A 22,207-nucleotide genomic window follows, 5' to 3' on the forward strand; every position below is an offset into this window, starting at 1 on the left:
TTGGGGTGGCCGGGCGCAGCGACGTTACACAGCCCGCTCCAGTCTGCGGGAAACATCCAGACTCTTCCTGTGGCACCGTTACCCGCCCTGCCTCTGCTAATAGAAAACGGGTTGGGTGGTTTCCCTCGCGTTCCGTATTTGGTGTCGGCACTGGACTGGTTTTGACGTCACGCGTGGTAGTATCTAGCAGCTGACAACGTGAGTTGGCTTGATGGCAACGTACAGGGCTAAAATACTGCTGTGATTTGAGGTCAGAGTACAAAGCTGCTGTGGATACTGACTCGTGAAAGAAAGAAACAAACAAAAACCCCACCTTCTGTGGAAATATGTACCTGTTTCAGATGAAAGGAGAACGTTTCCTCTTGCCCCACTGGAGGTGGAGATAAATCTTGACTACAGAAATCTTAACGCACTATACTCATACATCTTTTCTCACTTCTTGTGTTGCAGGTTGAAGCTTGCATTGCAGTCACTGCTACAAATGTGTGAAATTTGCTGTTGCATAGCTATGTCTTAACTGAAGACTTCATCGTTTTGATGTCCCCTTCTGAATGTGGTAGGATATAGCTAGGGAAATATTTGACCATGCGTCATCCTCTGAGATAGGTAAACAGAAAGCAATATATTTTAAGCTGTTTGACTGTTCTAGTTTTATTTGGTTGGGGGGGGTTATGACATCACAAAAATAAGCATCTTGTTTACTGCATTTTAACTTTTGCAGAGAAACATAGATCATTGTGTTGTGCTGGCAAGAATTCTGCCCTTTTCTGTTTTGTGTAACACTTGAGTGCTAGCTGGTGTGAGCAGTTTTATGTTGAAGCAGTTTATATGTGTTACAATCCTGCAGCACTTAAGACTGAATGCATTCATGGTGCATTTTATTCCCCATTCCATTAGTCGTGCTGTCTTCCAGATAATGGTCAGAGCTAAAAAATTACAGAAGTTTTACACTGTATTGCATTGATTTTTAAATTGTTCTGAAAATATGGGGAAACTTGCTGTCACAGAAGTGTAGTATGAGTAATGGTGAAATCACTGTCATAATTTCTTCATCATCTGCAATACTGAAAATGAAAGACAAGTGTAGCTTTGTATTCTTTCCAGGTAGGTACAGAGTCTGTTATCACAAACACTGGTAATTAAAATTTAGGCGTTAGGGCTGGGGGTTTGCATGGGGGAGTTTGTGTACGCGGCCTCCTGTTATGCAGAGTAACTATGGAGCTGTAGCTCATGTTGTTTGCGTTTGAAGACTGGCGACTTGAGTTTTGCCTATATATTTTCTTTAAAATTGGAAGTTCAGTTGACTCATAGTTGCTTAAATGTAATGATTGACACATCGTATTCTTCTTTGTGTTGCATAACTGGATTGATCAGAGATGACCAATTTTTTCCAAGCTGTGAGTCAAATGTTGTTTTTGGGGATGATCTTGAGGCTGTACCCAGTGCTTTCTGGAGTCATGCAGCTCTTCATGCAATGACACGAGTCTTTCCCATCTTAAAAAATGTTTGAGGTCATTGCCACTTGTTAGAATTGATTATGACTGCCACTTACATAGTTCAGGATTAGGAATTAGAGAAGTTTAACAAAGAATGGTACTTTAAAAAAGTATTATAAAACTGAGAACTTGCACATCTTAAAAACATTTATCTGAAATAGGAAGGAAAGCATTTTACTGCAAAGTTAATGTAAATACTGTCCAAGAAAGTAAATCACAGTCTCTAAAAATTGTTCAGTATTTCAATATACTGGTATATAGAAAGTGAATTTGTGAATTACATGCTTTATAGAAGGTAATGTAAATGGACAATACTGAAAAACTGCACTTTTTTTTAACAGCTGCACAGAAGGGATATTCTAGAAAAGTCAAGTTGGAGGATCACTGTGATCAAAAGAAGCATAAACATGTTGTGCTGGGGAAACGCATCTTTTGGACAGCTTGGATTAGGTGGAATTGATGAAGAGATTGTTTTAGAACCCAGAAAAAGTGACTTTTTCTTAAATAAAAGGGTGAGAGATGTAGGATGTGGACTAAGACATACTGTTTTTGTCCTGGATGATGGCACTGTTTATACATGTGGATGCAATGATCTAGGACAACTAGGGCATGAAAAAGCCAGGAAAAGACCCGGTAAGTTTAGAAGTAATGAACTGCGGGGAGTACTTAGTTGTGCATGTATTTGTTTTCATTATGCTACCAAGATTGCCAAGCATTTGTGCATGTGCTGAATTGTATGCACAGTGGACCTTCCAAGAATGGCTATGTTTTTAACTTTGAAAGCATTCCTTTGCTTGAATTGCATCTTGTGACAATTGGAAACGACCAACTGTGAAACATGTATGTCTCCTCATATTTTTGTCTGCCATGCAGCTGGAAAGTGCCACTGCGTTTTATTTCCAGCATGAAATCACTTTACCCAAGGCTATGGGAGACTCAGTGGCTGTTGTTAACCTCAAGAGGAGGTGACCTGCTTTAGTACTTGGATTAGCATTGTACTGTATATATGGGTTTGGTTACTGTAATATGGTAGAAACAAACATTTGGCATACCATAGTTAAGAAACATGCTGTGTTGTTTTAATCATCTAATATGTGATGTAGAGCAGGTCTGATTAAAGCAGTGTTATTAATTTTTTTTTTAATGAACTGAAAGTACAACTTTTGATAAAAAACTTTTCAGCATGTGCAGTGCGACGGGAAGAGGATTTGGAAAAACCTAAAGCATTAAATAGGAAACAAAAAGCTCAAAGAATTTTCACATCTATGTGAAATGCGTGTTTCTGCTTCCTGCTAGTGCAGTTCTATAGCAGAAGTGGGTAAACATCTTGCAGGGACTGCAGAGGAGTGTGCACATGGGCTCCCTTCAGAGCTGTGCATGTGAGTCATAGCTATACGCGACTGCGAGATGTGGAACAGTGCTTCTGACAGTACTTACAGCATATCGTAAGCAAACTGAAAAGGCTTACTAAGAGTTTATTCTAATCACTGCTATAGGAATTTTATGAGTTACTTGGCACAATAATTGATAGAAATATTTCAATTAGAAATAAGTTATTATGCAGTATTTTAGTACTCCTTTATTCAGAGTTTCAGCTTTGGTGCCAAATAAAGATTGTTTTGTTTTGTTTTGTGATGTTTTTATTCTTGTGCGTATGTGTGTGTTAGTTGATGTGTAACTTTCCAAAACTAATTTGGACTTCTATTGGGAAACTGTAAATGAATATTAAAACTGATAAATTTTAATCTTGAGCAAGTATTTGCTTCACGAACATGAATAGAAACTTAGCTTATCAAACTGCCTGAGTAATTGTTACCCACTTTGAAAATGATGCTGAATTGTCTTTTAAATGTTAAAGTTACTACGAAAATATTTGACTTCTGTGTTCTGGTCTTCTTTTTTTTTTTTTTCTTTTTATTTTAAAAAAAAAATAAATTTTAAGACTTGCATGAACTTTCCTATATAATGAAGAAACATACTATAAGTCTCTCTATTTTTAATTTTTTCTGTATTAACATGCCCAGGCACACCAGTCACGAGGACTGTAATGTTCTCCTCCCTAATTTTTCTTTCGTCTAGAGGTTACTGACAGTGCTGTTGAATGTTCTCATGTGAAGTCAGTGCATTGGGATAACTTTTCTTGTGCAATATAAAGAGGCTCGGTATCTTTACAAATGGGTTTATGCTCTCTTTTGAATGTCTTTCTGTTAACTGAAGATGTTGTTGTCACTGACTGCATGTCTTTGTCACCTCTGTGTCACCAGTGGCACTATTTAGCTGTGCCTTCCCTCTTTTCTCCCCACAGAGCTCTGCTTACCATATGGACTACGTGAATGCTCTTTAACCTGTATCAGTCACCCTGGCTAGTTTAGCAGCTGGTTAAGATAGTCTGAGCTAATCTGCATGATCTTGACTGAGCTGGAGAGCACTTGCATGACCCCTTCCATTGGTAGGGCTGTGAAGGCCATAATGGCTTGAATTGGGGTGGTAACCTCTTTAATCAGACCAGCTGTTTAAAAGAATGAACTGATGTCTGCTGTTTGTTTTACTTTCTTTTGGAAACTGTGTGCCTGTCATGTTGCAGATACTATTCGCTACTGTTTGGAAATCATTTTAGGCTATGATGGGTTGTGTTTACAGTGCATATTACATTGATGATACACAGGCTTTTTCAGTGATGTGCCATTCTTAGGAATAGAAAAGTGTTTAAAATGTCAAGTAGGCTCTTATTTAAGAGGACTCTTGAAAATTCCAGCCTGAGTGACAGGCCATGATAGTATTTCTCCGTTTTACTCTTGTTGAAATGAAAATGCTAGGCTTATGATCACAAATCATAAGCATGAAAACAAAGTTTTCCAAATGTATTTAAAGGTATTGATGCAGGCTGCTGGAAAAAAAATCGCAGATATTTTAGTGTTTGCTTTTCAGGGCATACACTGTATATCTAGAAAAATTACTCTTTAGGATCTGTTTCTACAGAGTTTTGCATTATAAAGAGGGCATTGTGTAGCTCATTGCAAAATCAGTAGCTTTAGTCTTTAATTTGCCCTGCCTTGTTTTCCAGGCTTTTTTGTTAATAATGAATAGGTGAATTTAATTTGCTGTGGTGGAATGTTTTCCTCTTGCATAATGCCTACACGTGTAGTCATTTGACAATAATCTATTTGACCTTAATGTTAATTAGTTTCTGCACTCATTTTCAGATTGGCAAGATTAGAAGGAACCATTATGATCAAGCTGCAGTTTTTGTGCACTTCTTATATTGTTTCAGATATACTTCTTATTTGGTTAATTTTAGCTTGTCGAATTTAACTTGCTTCTCCTAGAACAGCATGCTTATAATTTTAAATGAAGAATGTTTTGGCAGACTTTTGGGCTTGCTTCTGTGTCATTTCAATTGATATTTTAGTACTGAGTATACCTGTCTTGAACAGCAGTAGCTTCTTAGTACCTTTTTTTTTTTCTTAGTAGTTTGGTTTTAGGCAACTAATTTTTTATTTATTTATTTATTTTAGAGCATGTTGGTGCCCTGGATGCCCAAAATATTGTAGCTGTGTCATGTGGAGAAGCCCACACTCTTGCACTGAATGACAAGGGTCAGGTATATGCTTGGGGTCTGGCTACTGATGGACAGCTTGGCTTGCCAGGAACAGAGGAATGCATCAGAGTGCCCAGGTTAAAAAATATTAGTATATAATAATTTTTCTTTTTTTTTTTTTTTAAATGGTTAAGTCATATTGGTTAATCTATTCTGCTATTATAATTAAAAATACATTATAAAGTGTATTTTAGTTATGGCACTTATATGCTGTAGACAGTTTAATTTCTCAAAAGTCAGCTCACATGAGGAGTGTGTTACAGGGTGGTTGGTTGGTTTGCTTTTTTCCTTTTTTTTTTAATACCTATCTACTAAGAATGAGAGTTATGTTGGAAAAGTAGGATGGGTATTTTAATAATATAAGTAGGAACTGATAACTGCTCTTTAAGAGAAGTTAGAGAAAAAGACTGTTAAACCAGTTGTGGGAGTGCATTTGAAGAAGGTATGTTTGCTGTCTGATCTTTGCAGTTCTCACCACAAATTTTAGCTGTGATCAAATAATATGCCTTCTAGTTATAAAAATGATTGCTAGCCAGATTCACTTGCTTGTTTTCAGAATGCTGTAAGTGTTCCAGCTAGCTGAAGTCCACATTTTTGCTGTGATGAATAGGTTCACTGAAATCAGTGGAACTGTCTATAGAAAGAAGTTTGTATGTTTGCAAGCTGGAGGTTTTCTTTTCTAATTTTGTTTTTTACATAGGAAAAATATGCAAGAAAGTAACAATTCCTTGAAATGTTAGTAATGCATAACTTTATCATGTTTATCTATGACATATATATAAATATGAAAGATACAAATAACTACTGGGAAGTTTTTTTTATTTCAAACTAAAAAACCCAGAGGCCTTTTAGAAACTCCTGGTTTTCTCATCAGAAGTTGAAAGCATGCTAGATTTAATGCACATTCATATTTGTTTGCAACTTTTTTATGTTATCGTGCAATACTTAACAGTTCTGTAAACTGAACTTTGGATTCAAGTTGTGTGTTCAGTTTTGGTCCCTGCCTGGACAGGCTCCTCCTAGGAAGGGCCACAAAGATGATCAAAGGACTGGAAAGCTTGTCCTTTGTGAAAAGGCTGAGAGAACTGGATTTGTTCAGCCTTGAGAAAATAAGGCTCAGGAGAGACCTTACACCATATTTCAGTGTTTAAACAGTGGCCATAAAGAAGACATGACTCCCTTTTTACAGGAGTCATGGAAAAGGTGAGAGGTAATGGCTAGAAGTTTCTTTTGGGGAGATTGTGACTGAACATGAGATGCAGTCAGCATTGGAATAATCTCCCTAGGGATGTGGTGGATTCCCCAACACTGGACGCTTTCTTTTCTAAAACTTGGCTGGACAGCGTGCTGGAACATCTAGCCTAAGTCATGCTTTGCCAAGAAAGGTTGGACCAGACCCCTTCAGGTCCCTTCCAACCTGGTATTCTTTGATTTTTATGATCTTGATGTTGGTAAAGATGAAAAATTGAGTGTGTGAGATAAAGACTGTAACTCTAATATTGTTATACAGAAAATGTCAAAACCTTTTTCTTTTGGAAACTAGAAAGTAGGAATAATTTTCTACTTGCATCTGGTATTTATTTCCTCCATTTGGCTGTGTAGCATCTCCTTCCTATCACGTGAGCCTCCCTAATACTTCCTTACGGTCTTTTACTGGTGAAGTTACCTTGAAGATAAAACAGAGCCTGCCCTTGAAAGCATTAGAAAAGAAGCAATTTTGACTTAAGACTTTACTAAATAGCTTCTAATTAAAGTTAGGATATTTAAATTAGTTTTATATATACTTCACTGTAAAGGATTCACTTTCTGTATTTTGCCCTTTTGTGTGACTTTATATTTCTGTACTGTGAATTAGCAGCTTAATTCTTTCTCTTGTTTTCTTACCCCAATAGAAATATTAAAAGCTTATCAGAGATCCAGATTGTTCAAGTAGCTTGTGGTTATTATCATTCGCTAGCGCTCTCAAAAGGTAAGCCAGATTCTTCTGAAGTTTTGTGTAATTTCTTACCAGGTAATTCTAAAGGTTTCAACACTTGTTAGTTTTATAAAGGAAATGTTTTTTTAAAAACGTGCTACCACTTAACACAGAATGGATTTCAGGTTGGTAGGGGAAGTGTAATTTAATGATGGAATTTAAAAAATAAAGGTACAAACAAATGTTGTGTTCTACTTTCTTTTCTTACCTTTTTTTTCTCTTTATCATCTTTCTTTCATGTAACTGCCTTTTAATTAATTTTTGTTTCCCTCCTTATTTTTGGTCCTGTTTCTTTGTCATCCCGCTAGCATGCCATTTTGTCTATTAGTCTATTTTGATCTGTAACTTCAGGTCAGAGGCTTGCAGGCAATGACTGCAATGACTTGTCTGACTTTCCTATTGCAAAGCCCCTGGTTTGTTGGTGCTTCTACAGTTAAAATGTAATGTTACATTATAACCCACCTTTTGAAAGGTTTAAACATCTGTCTCCAAAATTTTGCTGGGGCCATAAGAGCATACTTAGTTGGCTTAACTTGTGTAAGAGTACTGCATATCTTGTTAATATAGCTCTCCAGAATGAATATGAATTTAAATGCGCTGCTCGTTTATTTCATTGTGACAAAGGAAAATTGTTGCCAAAACTTTCATTTGGAAGAACTGGCTGCTGGACGGGGTTAAGAGAAACTTAAAAAACTCAAACCACAAAACACAGAAAGATTTAAGTTTGGCAGTGTTGCTTAAAAATACGTAGTTAAAATATAAAGTAAAGTTGTGGGGAGAGAGGTGTTAATTGTATGCTGAATGTTTTGGGGGTTTTTTTGGTTGCTTGTTTTGTTTTGGGTTTGGTTTTGTTTTTATTTTGGTTTTGTTTACTGTTTTGTGTAACAGTTTATACTGACTACCCATGCTTTAATTCTGTACATGACTTTTTATGGGCTCATATTAAGTGTTTTCTTTGCCATTGCATATGCCTTTACCATTATAATGTAGTGAGATTGCTTGTTTTCAGGACAGTCAGACAGATTTACAAATAGCCCTTTGCCTGGGTTAAGTTCAGCAGCAGATGTGGGGAGTATCAGCATTATGCTGTTAAGTGTTCTATTGGTCAGAGGTGCAAGAATTTAATAGGAGTTCGCAATTTAAAATTCACTCAGTGAATTTTACTCACAAGCTTCATATACAACATCACTATCCTATTGCCAGTTCATGGGTTTGCAGCCCTATGTTTCTGTTCCTTACATGCTTTGTTAAGGTAGTTTTGTCTTTGTTTGCTTTGGGTTTTCTTCTGATCTGCAGAGAACCCACCAAATTACTTGCAATGTAGTGAGGTTATGGTCTTGAAAATGTACTTGCACAGGGAGGAAAATGGGATAAACTTACTTGAATTGCGTATTTTGAGAGGAGACTTTGTAGTATTTTTGTATCTCTATATCGGATATTGATCAGGTTGATTAGTTCCTGTGATTGTAAATGATTAGCATAGGATTTCTTTGCTGTTAGGGAAATTTTTTTATATAAAAGTGGTGGGTTTAGGGCTTTTTTTTGGTCTCATTGTTTTTGGTTTGATTTTGTTTTTGTTGTTGAAACATTACTGTTTGAAGATAACACATCACATCAGCAAAACCAAAGTATCTTTGTAATTAGCGTTGATCTTTAGGGTAGTAAATATATTGGCAAAATGTTGGTTGTTCCATAGAATGTTTTATTTTGGAGGCAGATAGCTTTCTAATTCTTGATTCTTCAATTTTTTTATTTTCTTTGTAAGGCATGAAATGCAAAAGTTTCTGCTTCATCAATTAGTATCATTAATACAATATTTACATTTTTAAAATATATGTAATTCCATTGATATGTGAAAATGAAGTATATTACTGTATAAAAGCTTAAATGAGGCTTGTGATTGGAAATTGGAGATTTTTGCATGTCCGTTATGCAGCTTCAAAAAAGATCTGTGACTATAAATACGTGCAGTAGTGGAACTCCTAATGGAAACAGCATCTTTTGTAATAACCAAAATCAATTTATCTAACATTGTTTGAAACAGGGATGTTAAGAAGAGTTTGGAGGGCTATGAATGTGATTTAAATACTTTGATTAAATATTTGGGTTGAATGTCTGCAAATTACACAAGAATGCTTTGCTTCAGAAGTCAGTAATTTTTATGCATTTTCAAACTAAATGACATTTAAAGATTAACTGCCTAACTTTCAGCATTTCTTAAATAAACTTTATATAATTATGCTGTATTGATTGTATTGGTGCTTTTTTTTTTTTTTTCCTTTAAACAGGAAGTGAAGTGTTTTCCTGGGGACAAAATAAATATGGCCAGCTGGGCTTAGGTTACGAGTATAAAAAACAAAACTCGCCACAAGTGATTAAATCTCTGCTGGGAATTCCTTTTGCGCAGATTGCAGCAGGAGGAGCTCATAGTTTTGTACTAACTCTTTCTGGAGCCATTTTTGGATGGGGACGCAACAAATTTGGGCAGCTGGGTCTTAATGATGATAATGGTAAGTAAACTTTAATAAAATTTGGTGCTAAAGATCTTGGTATGTGAATCTAAGGACAGCAGTATTTCTACAACAGGACCAGACAGAACAAACCTCAGTTGAATATAGTCAGGGAGTGCTGCTGTCATATAAGATTGCATAAGGAAGGCATAATTTTTTTCCTCTGCTGTTTTGTAATGAAAATTCTGACGATGTTATGTTGAAATTCTAGCCTGCTTGACTTGTTTTCTTTCCCTGTTCCAGATTTTTCTGCAACTTAAGCTTTCTGAATGAGACTGAAATAAGATACTCTGCAGTAGTTAGTTTGAACTGAATTTTAGGTAGATGAATTTGCTTGACAAAACCAGTAATCTATGAAAAAAATTAGTAGACACATTTAAGGCATCTTCAGTGTTTTACTGCCATATGAATATCTGCATTTCTCAGGCCATTTTTGTAGTCATTCTCAATTTTCAGATAATAATTTCCAAGATTTCCTCTACCAGGGTACTGATATTCATTAACCATTTTTATCAGGTGTTTAGGTAAACAAAAAAACATTTGTTAGGGTTTTTTTTACGTTATGTGCACACTACCTGTGCTCAGGGGTCTAAGAGGGGAGTATGTGCTATCAGATTCCTGTAACACACAGTTTAGTGTATGTCCTGGGTTCAGCAGTAGCAGCCATTTTTTCTCCTGCTTAGTAGCTGGTGCAGTGCTGTGTTTTGACTTTCGGCCTGGGAACAGCGCTGGTAACACCGATGTCTTTAGTTACTGCTCAAATGTGTAGTCTAACCAAGGACTTCCTGAGTCTCATGCTCTGCCAGGGAGGAGGAGAAGCCAGGAGGAAGCAGAGACAGGACACCTGACCCAAACTAACCAAAGAGGTATTTCATACCACAGCACGTCATGCCCAGGATGTAACTGAGAGTTACCTGGAAGAGTTAGTTCTCTGCTGGGTTGGGCTAGGTATTGGTATCGGTTGGCAGGTGGTACTGTATTCTCTTCCCTTGTTATTTCCTTTATCGTAATTATTATTGGTGGTAGCAGCAGTGATTTGTGTTACACCTTAGTTACTGGACTGTTCTTATCTCAACCCATGGGAGTTAAGTTCTTTCGATTCTCCTTCCCATCCGTCCAGGAGCGGGGGGAAGAAAGGTCAGGAGGAGTAGAATGCGTGGTTCTGGTTTATGGCCTGGGCTTAAACCACGGTAACATAGAATAAGCTATAGCTGTTTTTGTGAATTCAGATGTTTCTCATGGATTCACACTATTTGAAATAAGAAAAATGTTCTGTGGTTAAACTGCATATCTGAATTAGTGCTGTAAGTATGGTCACACTAATAAGAAAATTACATATACTTTTCAGAAATAAAATCTTCATGTGAACTTCAGTTGCTTCTACGTATTCCTTGGAATATGTATGACCCCAGTTTTTTATATAGTATCACTTCTCAGTAAAATTCCTTTTTTTCTAGCTTGACAGGGCTTTTTCCAGGCATCGTGGCATACCTGAAAAATTTTAAGACCTTAGCATTAACATTTGAAAAAGCTGCCTTTGTGCAACTGGATGACAAAGGTCCTTTGTACAGGTGATGGAGGGAACTTAGTTGTGCCTCCTAATTATTCTGTGTTCCATTCTATTACACATTTAGCAATACTGAGCTATGACCAGCTGATATCAACTTAGAGGAACACTTTAAAAACGTAAAGCACATAACTCAAAAAGCCTTCTTTTTGTTTCTCATGGCCAGTATGAGTTCTGACATACTGTTCTGTATTTCATGATTTATATATTGGCATATGATCCTGTGCTAAGGAAATGAGATTGTTTGCTACGAAGTATTTCGGCACAGTAGTGTCTGTTGTTCTGTAATAACACTTCTCAAAGATACATAAATTAGTCACAATCATTGCATGATACTAGTAGGTTTAAAGTGCTTGTTTGACTGGAACAGAATTCAAATAAATGAGCAACACTATTTCTTTTCTGATTTTTATTTTCCAAGTAAGTGATCTACTGCTGTGTTAAACTTCTCAGACAGGTATGTCCCTACGCTGCTAAAGTCACTGAGAACTCAGAAGGTTGTTCATATATGTTGTGGAGAAGATCATACTGCTGCCCTTACAAAGGTACAATATTTAAAAATGTATTTATGCTTCGATATTTTAATGTTTTGAGGAGAAGATGCTACCTGAATAGGAAATAATAAAATTCTGCATAAAATTTCTTCAGATTTTGTGGGGTGAAGTTGAAGAAACAGCGGAAGAATGGTTAAACATTTGAAAAAACTTTACCAAATGCAATCAATCTTTAAGTAGTTTTACTTTTTTGTCAGATTTAGTGAAATTGAGTATACAAAGTACAGCATTTCTGATATGACAGCGTATGTTGCATTATGAAGATTTTGCAGACACTGAAATTTATATTACTGTATCTTAACTAAAGAGATTATCTGTTTTCAGACTCTAATGCGTCCTGCATCACTGATCAGACCAAGTTAATTTTGAATTTAAATTAAATTAGGGGGGACTGGTGTGTGTGGTTGGTTGCTGTTGTGCTGGGTTGAGCTTTGCTGGATGCCAGGTGCCCATCAAAGCTACTCCATCATTCCCCCTTCTCAGATGAACGGGGAGAGAAAATATGTTACATGCTCACAGATTAGGATACAGACAAAGAAGTCACTCATCGATTACTGTCACTGTCAAACTGGAATTGAGTTGGGGAAATTAATTAATTGCCAATCAAAAGTCAGTAGAGTAATAAGGAATAAAGCCAAATCTTAAAAAAAAAACAAAAACAACTTTCCTCACCCCTCTCTTCTTCCTGGGCTCCAGTTCACTCCCAGACTCTCTACCTCCTGCCCAAGTGGTGCAAGGTGATGGCAAATGGACGTTGCAGTCAGTTCATTACACTTTGTCTCTGCTGCTTCTTCTACCTTGCTCTCTTCCCTTGCTCCAACATGGGGTCACACGCACAGGAGAGAGTCCTCCATGGACTTTCCATGGGCCATGAAGGACCTTCATGTGTCCTTCCTACAGACTGCATTTCTTCACAAACTGCTCCAGTGCGTGTCCCTTCCACAGGGTGCAGTCTGTCAGGAACAGACTGCCCCAGCATGGGTTCCCTGTGGGGTCATGAGTCTTGCCAGCAAACCTGCTCCAGCATGGGCTTCTCTCTCCATGGGGCCACAGGTCTTGTCAGGAGCCTGCTCCAGTGTGAGCTCTCCACAGGGTCGGTCTCCTTTGGATGCATTCACCTGCCGTAGTTTGGGGCCTTCCACAGGCTGCAGGTGGATATTTGCTCCACTGTGGTCTCTCCAGGGGCTGCAGGGATCAGCCTGCCGCACCATGGTCTCCACCACGGTTTTCAGGGGAATCTCTGCTCTGGTGCCTGGAGCACCTCCTCGCTCTCCTCCGCTGATCACAGTGTCTGTAGAGTTGTTTCTTTCACATATTCTTACTCCTCTCTTCTGTCTGCTGTTGTGCAGTGGTACATACTATTGGCAAACCAGTTGAAGAAATTGAAGGTGTACCTAATCCACTAGTAAGTCTTAGTGTGAGGTTCTATGAAAAGTTGATCATTTATTTCAAAGTTCATTTGGGAAAAAAGCGTGATTCTGTGTCTGTGTGGCATGTTCACATAGAGGTGTGTCAGATTGCTTTATACATAACTGTTGGCTAAATGCATTATTTGGAGTCTTATTTTTAAACTCTCAAGCCTATTTGGAAACTTTTTGAAGCAACACAGAATGTATACTGCTAGTGCTCTTTCTTACACTCATTTTAGTGGTGAATAGTGTACTTCATCAAGTGATGATAAGTACCTTCGTTATGTGGTGGGTGAAACAGTATATCTGTGTTCTCCTTTAAGTGATTGACTCCTGTACTTTTCTTTCTGTGTTTTGATAGTTGGATTAGACTTCAATGTTTAGGTATAAATCAGCGTGTATTAACATTTTGAAGTTTCCTGCTGTTCATCACTCAGTAATATTTATCAGTATATAAGCAGATTATTTTATTACTGATAGCAGTAGAAAACAATTCTGGCTGATCAAGATTTGGGCAGGCAACTAAATACCCATTTTGTGTCTGAAACTGTTGAATTCAGAATATTGCTGTAGAAGGCATTAGCATTTTGAAAGTAACTGGGTTTAATATTATTTCTGAAGAAAATTGGAAATGTGTTTTCTAATGTCTTGGTTTGAATTTTTACACTGCAGCAAGTTAAAATTTGTTTTTGAAGACTATGATTTACCTAAGCGTGGTCATACTTCTGTTGTTTATACACACTTAAACTTCTACAGTGAAAGGAAAAGACAGTTGATAAACAATTGCTTTTTGTCTTAAAGTATTCTCTCGCTTTGACTGAAAAAGATGTGATGACTTTGTAATCCTGAAATTGATACTGATTTATTGTATGAGGTTAGGAAAATGGAGAATGTAAAGAAAACAGTATCTATAACTTGCATTCTGAATGTTTTTCCCTTTTTAATGTATGGAAATTAACTTTAAGTTTGCTTTATAGCTGATGAACTTAAGATACTGAGTTTACTGTACATTTGTATAGCTCCCTTTTCCCTTGCATGATAGGCCTTGCAGAACGAGGGGTCTCGATTTATCTATTTTGTAGACAGTACTGCATATGTGTGAACATTCAAGTCTTTCTGAATTTTTGAAAAACCCTCACTACTTGTTATCCTGATTCAGTGAATGAGGCTGTTGGTTTTTCGCAGTGGCTGCTGCCATTTTAATGATGATTTCCAGCAGAGGTCCAGTCTGATGCAGAGTAGGATTAGCTGAAACAGCTTTACAATTTCAAAACTATTTGAAAATTGGAAGTTTCAAAGTTGTTTTAAGTTGTATAATCTCTGATAGTATTTCTGATTTAACATTCGTTAAAGTTTTTGTTTAATTTCTTGATTAAATTGATCAAAAACACCTTAAAAGATTGTCTTACAGCAATATTTAAAGTTTCTGGTTTGTTGTGCTTTCAGGTAATGAAACTGATTATTTGAGTCATACCCTGCATTGTCTGCCTGAGGGCAGCTTCTTATTTAGTAATTGCATTGAAATTTATATTCAGAATTTAAAAGCCGAAGTGTACTTTTTTAATAGTATGAGTTTATATACTGTTGTAGTTCATTAGGAAAACCTTAAAAGATGAAAAACAAGGATTAGTATCTATTAATGACACAAGTTAATGGCAGGACTATTGTATAATAATGTGGAAGTTATAAGAACACCATTTAACATGAATAAGGTAATATTCAATAGCTGTGCCGTGTTTTAATAACTGCAGTTATTAAAACTGTGACCCTTCTGTGTCTCGGAGCCCTCTTGTGCATGTATTTTTTCACTCCTCTCTCCACAATTCTAAAATCATCAAAGAGGGAGACTTATTAGACCCTTTCTTCTGTTAAGTTTCTTGTTCTGAAAGATACTGTCTTTTTAATGAAAATAATTTATTTGTTTAGGAAGGTGGAGTTTTTACATTTGGAGCTGGAGGCTATGGTCAGTTGGGCCATAATTCTACCAGCCATGAGATAAACCCAAGGAAAGTTTTTGAACTTATGGGAAGTGTTGTCACACAGATAACTTGTGGCAGGTAAGGCCTATTCTGTGTTTTGTGTGGGGGTTTTGTGGTTTCTTTTTTTGTTCGTTTGTTTTTGTGGTTTTTTGGGGGTTGGGTTTTGTTTTTTGTTTTGTTTTGTTAGGGAATACAAGATGGTCTGCAACAAAAGATATTTAGAGACCTTACTGTGTTGAGAGGCTCTGATTTTCTAAACTGAAAGTGTGACTAATCAATGTGAAGGTGTTTATTGCTGTCACTTTATCATTTTCTACTTAAGAGTAAGTGTGTTTGAAGGGGCTACATGAGCATCACTGACGATAAATGTAAAATGTGGAAACATAATTTGTTTTGTGAGGTATCTGTAACACTGTATGGCACTTCAGTTCCTAATGGGATTTTATTGCATGTATTATAAATAGCACCAAAGAAACTCAAAGTATTCCCAGCACATATGACAAAATGAGGAAGGCAGCATAACTTTTTTACAAGATGGGCATACTTTGTTATTTGGTTTAAAGAATATGTAAATGTAAACCTAGCAGTTTGGTTGACATTGAGTGGACCCATTCCCTTGTAATGGGAGAGAGGGCATCTAGACTTGAGATGAGTGGGAGGGGAAAGGAGAGGTAGCAAGCCTGGTAGAGACATTCAAATTTCTCGATGTCTAGAGAGATGTTCTAGAGGCCAGACTGTAGCTATGCAGGGGCTCAAGTCAGAACCTGGTATCTCCAGTCCTTGAAATTCTTGAAAATGGAATATTGCTTGTTGGAGTATAAATGCAGAGTATTACCAATAGGTGAGTAGAGTGTTTGATACTACAGGACTTCTAACATACTGTTTAAAACAATTCTTAGGTTGGCCTGCACAAAGCATGTTATAATGCTTAGGTTTCTATTACTGAATTTTGTTTGCCCTAGGCAGCACACCACTGCATTTGTTCCTTCATCTGGAAGAATTTATTCTTTTGGACTTGGAGGTAACGGGCAATTAGGTACAGGAACAACCAGTAATAGGAAAAGTCCCTTCACAGTAAAAGGAAACTGGCTTCCTTATAGTACTCAATGCCCGATAACTGCAGGTAAGCAACATCTGGTGTATTTACTTCTTGGATTCCCCTTTCTTTATAATGTCTTAAAAGTTTTGAGATTTAAACTACGAATGAACTATAATCACTTTCTCCTAAAACAGTTCATTTTCACTGTGCTCTATTCACTAAAGTCCATTTCTGCTGTCGGTAATACATGCTTGCTTGTGTTGTTGGATTAGGTCCTTTGTTAGCACTGGAGATAAAGATTAGAGCTGTTAGCATTTATCTCAGTTAAAGATAGTCTTAACTATTGTATTGCAAGTATCTGCTTCAGTGAGGTTATGTAACAGAGGAACCTTTTTCTAATTGACTGTTGATTGCAGTGTCATTTCTCAAATTGCATTTTCACAGCTGCCTGTGTTTATTCTTATTGCAGACAGTGAGGAGTATTATTGTGTAAAGAGAATTTTCTCTGGTGGGGACCAAAGTTTTGCACACTACTTTTATCCACAGGTAACAAGTTAAATATACTTCAGTTTCAAAGTCTGTCAGAGGTAAATTTTAGGGTTTTTCTGATGCATTTTAAGATTTTCATATTGAAGATACATGACAATGCTATAAAGCTCATTAGAACAGTGTGGAAGTGCAAGACACTTAAGTCAATTTAGCAATTGGAGGACATGCATACACTTACTGTTAACTGTTAGTAAGCTCTTGAGGCTTTTTGGCATAAGCTTTTTTCTTACGGATGCATTCACTTCTTTTCCTTTCATTAAAGAAACGGTGGTTGAATAGTTGATTTGCCTCTGCCTAGTCCTTCTCAGTAACTCCTGACTGCAGCTTTGTTGTCTTCTCCTCTGCAGCTGTTAGCATACCACAATGATGAGGGAAGAAATAGAATTTTTGCAAAATAAATGTAGGTGGTGACATAGTTTCTTATGTGATAGTTTAATGCGAGTGTTTAAATTTAAGTTTTAAATGGACAAGACTTGATCTTTTAAATTGTAGTATGGAAAAAATCTGGAAGGACTTTACAGTAAAAATGGCAATGTGAAAGTGTGGTGGACACAAAATACTGTTAGAGGATGAGTTAGGAGGAAGAAACAAGATCAAGATATATAGGGCTGTTTCCAGTATAGTGCAGCAGATATTAGACCATAGGGATTAATGAAGCATCAAGAGTTGAGTATGAGAGGTGAAAACTGAATTTGGGCATGAAGGAAAGCCAGTTTTAGTGGGCAACATGTTTGCCGACAAGAAAAACTGAGTACGGGTCAGACTTGCAACAACTCATTGCTTCCACAGTCTGTTCGGGTTGTACAGAATCGACAGATTTTCTAGTTTGTGTGTTTTGGTTTGGGTTTTTTGTGTTGTTTTTTTTTGTTTTGTTTTTGTGGGTGTTTGTTTTTTTTTTTTGCGGTGTGTGTTTATTTTTCTTTTTAAGTTCTGATTGAGTTGTAACTATTGTACTTGAGAGAAGCTTGGTTAGTAGATGTAGGCTGGAAAAATTACTGATAATATAGGCTCAAAACTTCTCTATTAAAACTCCTTTCTTCTGTGCAATTTTTGTAATTATTGAAGTAGATTCTGACTGGCTGATTGAGGTGAACTGGAGATTATCAACGCAGTTACTGTGACTTGTTTCAGAAAGTATTAGCAATAGATCAACTTTGCTGCAAAAATATCTCTTTTAGTACTCTTTGGTAATTTGTATGGAATTATTTCCAAGTTATGCAAGCACTGTACTCCTGGGACTTGTGTGCTCTTGCCAGTTAAGGGGTCTAGGCCAAAATCTGTTTTATCAAGTTAGTTTTTGAGCAGCTCCGTTCACTGAGTTGTTTCACTGGGGGTTTAAATGATACTTTGGTTGGACACAAGGGAAACAGCAAGAGGATTTCTCATCCTGATCCTGTAGGATGGGATCAGAAGTACTCATTTTTGGCAACAGCTAAAATGTCATCATTATACAGAGTCACCTATGTTAGACTCCACCATCAGGAGAAATATGTTTCCTTTTACTAGTTTAATCTTATTTTTGGGACTATTTGCCATCTCTTTTTGAACTATTGCTCCTACTTAAAAGGATTATCTAGGTTCTGCTCCTCTTTACTATTAGAAATCTTGCTGGAATTCATTTGGTATGAGCTGCACATCAAAATGCAGCTCATCTGATGATGCAGTGAATGTTCAGAGAAAAATGATTCATTCTCAGAGGAGTCTGATGGAAATGAGGTGGGAGAGCAGCTGTCCAAAAAATGGAATGGCTCCTTTTTGCGTGCTCACAGCTTAGAAGTGAGCTAAATGGCTCATAGTGACTAGGGAGAGGAGATGCTTGCTACTCTCCTAAAGCTTGTTTAGGGTTCATTAAATAGAAAAGTTCATTAAATAGAAATAGTGTATGCTTAGGGAGTTTACCATTAAATAAGCTATAATGTGAATTAACATACTAATCTAGATGGTTTTAGTGTATGCTCTGTTTTTGTAGTGAGTGCAGAGCTGCTAGAATACAGTAAATTTATCCGTGGGCTTATTTCACAGTAATAGTCTGTATAGGGAAATGGTTGGTCAATGAAGAGATAAAGAGCTTAACAACAAGATTTATTTTTCTGGAAATCAGTTTTGTGTGCCTGATTCTTTATGCTTTCTTTAAAATTTAGAACATGGTGCCATCAGATGATTTTAGGTGTCCTGACCTTTTGAAGCAGATTTGGACTGTGAATGAAACGTTTATTCAAAGATTGCTGACTTTCCCATCTGGAAGGCTTCCAGTAGAGATAGCTAAGTAAGTGAATTTGAGGAAGGAAGTTATCTTTTAATTTTACTTATGAATTGGGCATTACTGGGGTTTTTTACATACATAGAAAACCTGGTTTTAATTACTGATTTTTGTATTTTTTTTTTTTAATTACATACGGAGCTTTTGCTGTGCTTTCATTGTCATGCTTGTCAAGTTGTTTAGCTCCTTTAGTCTGTATCATCCCTGTCACAGTTCAGATGAATATACAAGGTTAAATTGGGTATCTAGCTGCACATTGGAAAATAACAGTACATGTAAAGGAATGGGAAAACAGCTCAAAGATTATTGCTTCTACTTTAATAAAGGAAGATGCAAAGAAAAAAAAACCCAAGATTTGCTTTGATTCAAGCTGTCTTAAGCATTGAGTCTGGAGTGGAAGTTCTACGTAGTGTTGTTTAGTCATATTGAAGTCAGAGTTCTGCCCTTTGTACAATGTAATTTTTTAGGGATTAAATACAGTTTTTATTGCAAATGCTAATTTGTAAAAAGAAAACAAATGTAAGTTATTTCATGTGAACAATTTCAGTGAAATTGATGGAACATTCTCCTCAGCTGGGTGTCTGAATGGGAGCTTTTTGGCTTTGAGGTAAGTGGTGAAGCTTTTAAACAAAGTATACCTGTGACAGAATTAATGGTACCTACCTTCCTAGTGTCTGTTGTTTTCAATTGTAACACCTTCCCAGTATTTTCTTATCTGTTACTCTAATACCCAAAGTTTAAACTTCTGGTTCCTTTACAGCCATATGGTTTGTCAGCTGGCCTAAAATTCAGCATGTTTCATGCCAGTTTGGAAGTGTGTGCTGCCTGGCTGTTACCATGTAAGCCAGCAAAACTCATTATTTCTCCGACATAGGTTGTGTATAATTCAGGGAGAATATATTGCACAGTCTGATTTAGATCCTAATGTTTTTACATGATTGTCTTGCAGTTAGAGGAATTTTTTTTCAGTTGCTTCAAAGGTTATGTAAAAAATGGAAGTCTGATACTGTGACCTCATGTTTTAATTGCATAGTAGGGCTAAAAATTCAAGGTGAGGAAAATTCTTAAGTTGCTGAGAATATAGGTTTCAGTCTTTTTCTCTGGATTTTTTTTCTTCCCTTGCAGCAATGATGATCATTACAAAACCAGCACTAAATTCTCAGGGGTTGATATGAATGCTGCTAGACTACTATTTCACAAACTTATACAGCCTGACCACTCTCATATATCACAACAGGTTTGTGCTGCATGTTTTCCTTAGGTTTGGGATTAGCTTTCTGTATTACATCTGTCAAAAAATACCATAATTATGCTTGCTCTCATCTTTTTAATAACTTTCATTGCTCAATAATATATCAACTGCAAATATGTAAAACTGTATTGTGTTGACAGGTAGCACATCAGCATATTATTTAATATACTGTCTACTTTCTAAATGTATAGTAGTTAACTTAAACTCTTGATGATTGTTTTCTTGATTATTATTTATAAGTGGGCATCTGTTTAAATTCACAGTTGCGTTAAACAGAACTTTATTATGTGCTATAGGTGGCAGCTAGTTTGGAAAAGAATCTTATTCCCAAATTGACCAGCTCCTTACCAGATGTTGAAGCTTTGAGGCTGTATCTCACTCTACCAGAATGCCCACTGATGAGTGATGCAAACAATTTCACAACATTAGCTATTCCTTTTGGGACAGCTATTCTGAACCTAGAAAAAGCTCCTCTGAAAGTTCTTGGTAAGAAAATGAATTCTTTACTGTTAAAATTAAGGATCTCCAGGAAAAAAAAGCCGTACAGAAATTCCATCAGGGAAGACATGGTCTCAGCAACACCTGCTGTGTATTTACAGCCGTGTAGAATTCCCCAATGAGAAAGTTAAGGGTTAACATTGCTTGGTATGTAAGTTAACACCTATTGTTTTCCTTCTGGGTGAGTTAACTGGCCATCCATATGAATTCATCTGGTGGTGTAATTTTTGGACTGATCCCATCTGGGAGGAATTAAACTGTGTAGTTCAGTGAATTTAATATGCGATTTGCACTTTAAAGTGAAAATTATGTGGTCAAACAGCTAACAAGCTCTAAGCAATTTACAGAAGTCTTACAGAGCAGATGTTACATCTTTGTTTTGACTACAGTGCTTGTTTTGATGCTTCATGTTTTCTCAGTGATCCTAAGTTGTTTTAACTATATCCTAACACCTTAGTGTGACTCCTCTCACCTGAAATTCTGCTTAAAGAATTGAGGTTTAAGAATAGTAAGAAAATATCAATTAAAAATTCTTTTTAATTGATACCTGTTGGAGAGGGTACTTCCTTCTTCCTCAGTGTTTTTTTTTTTTTTTGCCTTGTAACCGATTTCTTGTGTTTTTCAGTAGTTTTTTTGTGAGGATAAAGAGCTTGGCTGCTGTAAAGAAAAGCAAACGGGTAATGCCTTTGAACTGTGGATTCTTTTCCATGGCTTTCCATTGCTCTCAGGACTATATGCTTAAGTCAGTGTTTCACAGTTTGAGCCATCTGCTTTTATGTCAGATGTTACTTCATGATACTGTCATGTACTCAAGATGACCAAACTTTAAAGAGTTGATGTATAACAGTGGAGTGTTTGAATAGAGGTTTCATTATTTATACAGAGGAGTTTGCTGCTTAAAGTCTGCACCAGTCTTGCTGTGTTACTTGTTACTGTGTTAAGGTAATGTACAAGGGTGCTTTCTAGCAAAACATGGTTTTTAGTTAAAAGGACAGCATAACATAGTGTCGTAATGGCAAGTACTGAGTTTGTATGTTCACCATTTGTTTACAGAAAATTGGTGGTCTGTACTTGAACCTCCCTTGTTCCTCAAGATAGTAGAACTCTACAAGGATGTTGTAGTCCACCTTTTGAAATTGTGCAAGATGGGCATTCCAGCTTCTGAAAGAAGAATACTCACCAATTTTCTACACACAGCTTTCAGAGTTCTGGAAATACTGCACAGAGTATGTTTACATCAGTTTTAACCAATTACTTATCTGTTTGTTTTTGTCAGCGTTTGCTGTGTAGTTGTTTAAACAAGTTAATTTACTAAAGAGTTTTAAGTACTTAGACTTGCATCTACAGAGATATTTATCGTTCTTCCATCTGGACCTATGAGCCGTTGGAATTCTGGCTTCCAATGTGACATGGTGATGGAATTACCTATTTTCTTGGGAACACAGACTGACCCAGCCAATTACATTTGTGAGGATATGTTGGAAAGAATTGCCACTTAAAGTTGAAATAATAGCAAGATGA

General features: G+C 36.6%; 1 protein-coding gene across 5 annotated transcripts in view; it reads left to right on the plus strand.

Annotated features, from left to right (window-relative positions):
* The window catches only part of HERC4 (HECT and RLD domain containing E3 ubiquitin protein ligase 4), a 37,641-nt gene that overhangs the window by 689 nt on the left and 14,745 nt on the right, over positions 1–22,207 (plus strand). For 3 of the 5 annotated variants that reach the window (XM_061448514.1, XM_061448496.1, XM_061448529.1), the window contains exons 2-15: positions 451–556; positions 1,838–2,129; positions 5,012–5,171; positions 6,987–7,063; positions 9,358–9,579; positions 11,600–11,691; positions 15,036–15,166; positions 16,051–16,211; positions 16,597–16,673; positions 18,818–18,942; positions 19,484–19,543; positions 20,062–20,173; positions 20,485–20,674; positions 21,740–21,912. In XM_061448514.1, the coding sequence (XP_061304498.1) occupies positions 1,904–2,129; positions 5,012–5,171; positions 6,987–7,063; positions 9,358–9,579; positions 11,600–11,691; positions 15,036–15,166; positions 16,051–16,211; positions 16,597–16,673; positions 18,818–18,942; positions 19,484–19,543; positions 20,062–20,173; positions 20,485–20,674; positions 21,740–21,912 (1,806 nt within the window). In that variant the 5' untranslated portion in view covers positions 451–556; positions 1,838–1,903. Of the gene's footprint in view, positions 1–450; positions 607–1,837; positions 2,130–5,011; positions 5,172–6,986; positions 7,064–9,357; positions 9,580–11,599; positions 11,692–15,035; positions 15,167–16,050; positions 16,212–16,596; positions 16,674–18,817; positions 18,943–19,483; positions 19,544–20,061; positions 20,174–20,484; positions 20,675–21,739; positions 21,913–22,207 lie in introns of all 5 variants that reach the window. The other 2 variants (XM_061448522.1, XM_061448507.1) reach the window with 1 other exon arrangement.

This window comes from Pezoporus flaviventris, unplaced genomic scaffold, assembly GCF_033815535.1.
Source record: "Pezoporus flaviventris isolate CSIRO_AGI_PZ_B2104156 unplaced genomic scaffold, CSIRO_AGI_Pfla_v1 ptg000001l, whole genome shotgun sequence".
In the NCBI taxonomy this organism is placed as follows: Eukaryota; Metazoa; Chordata; class Aves; order Psittaciformes; family Psittacidae; genus Pezoporus; species Pezoporus flaviventris.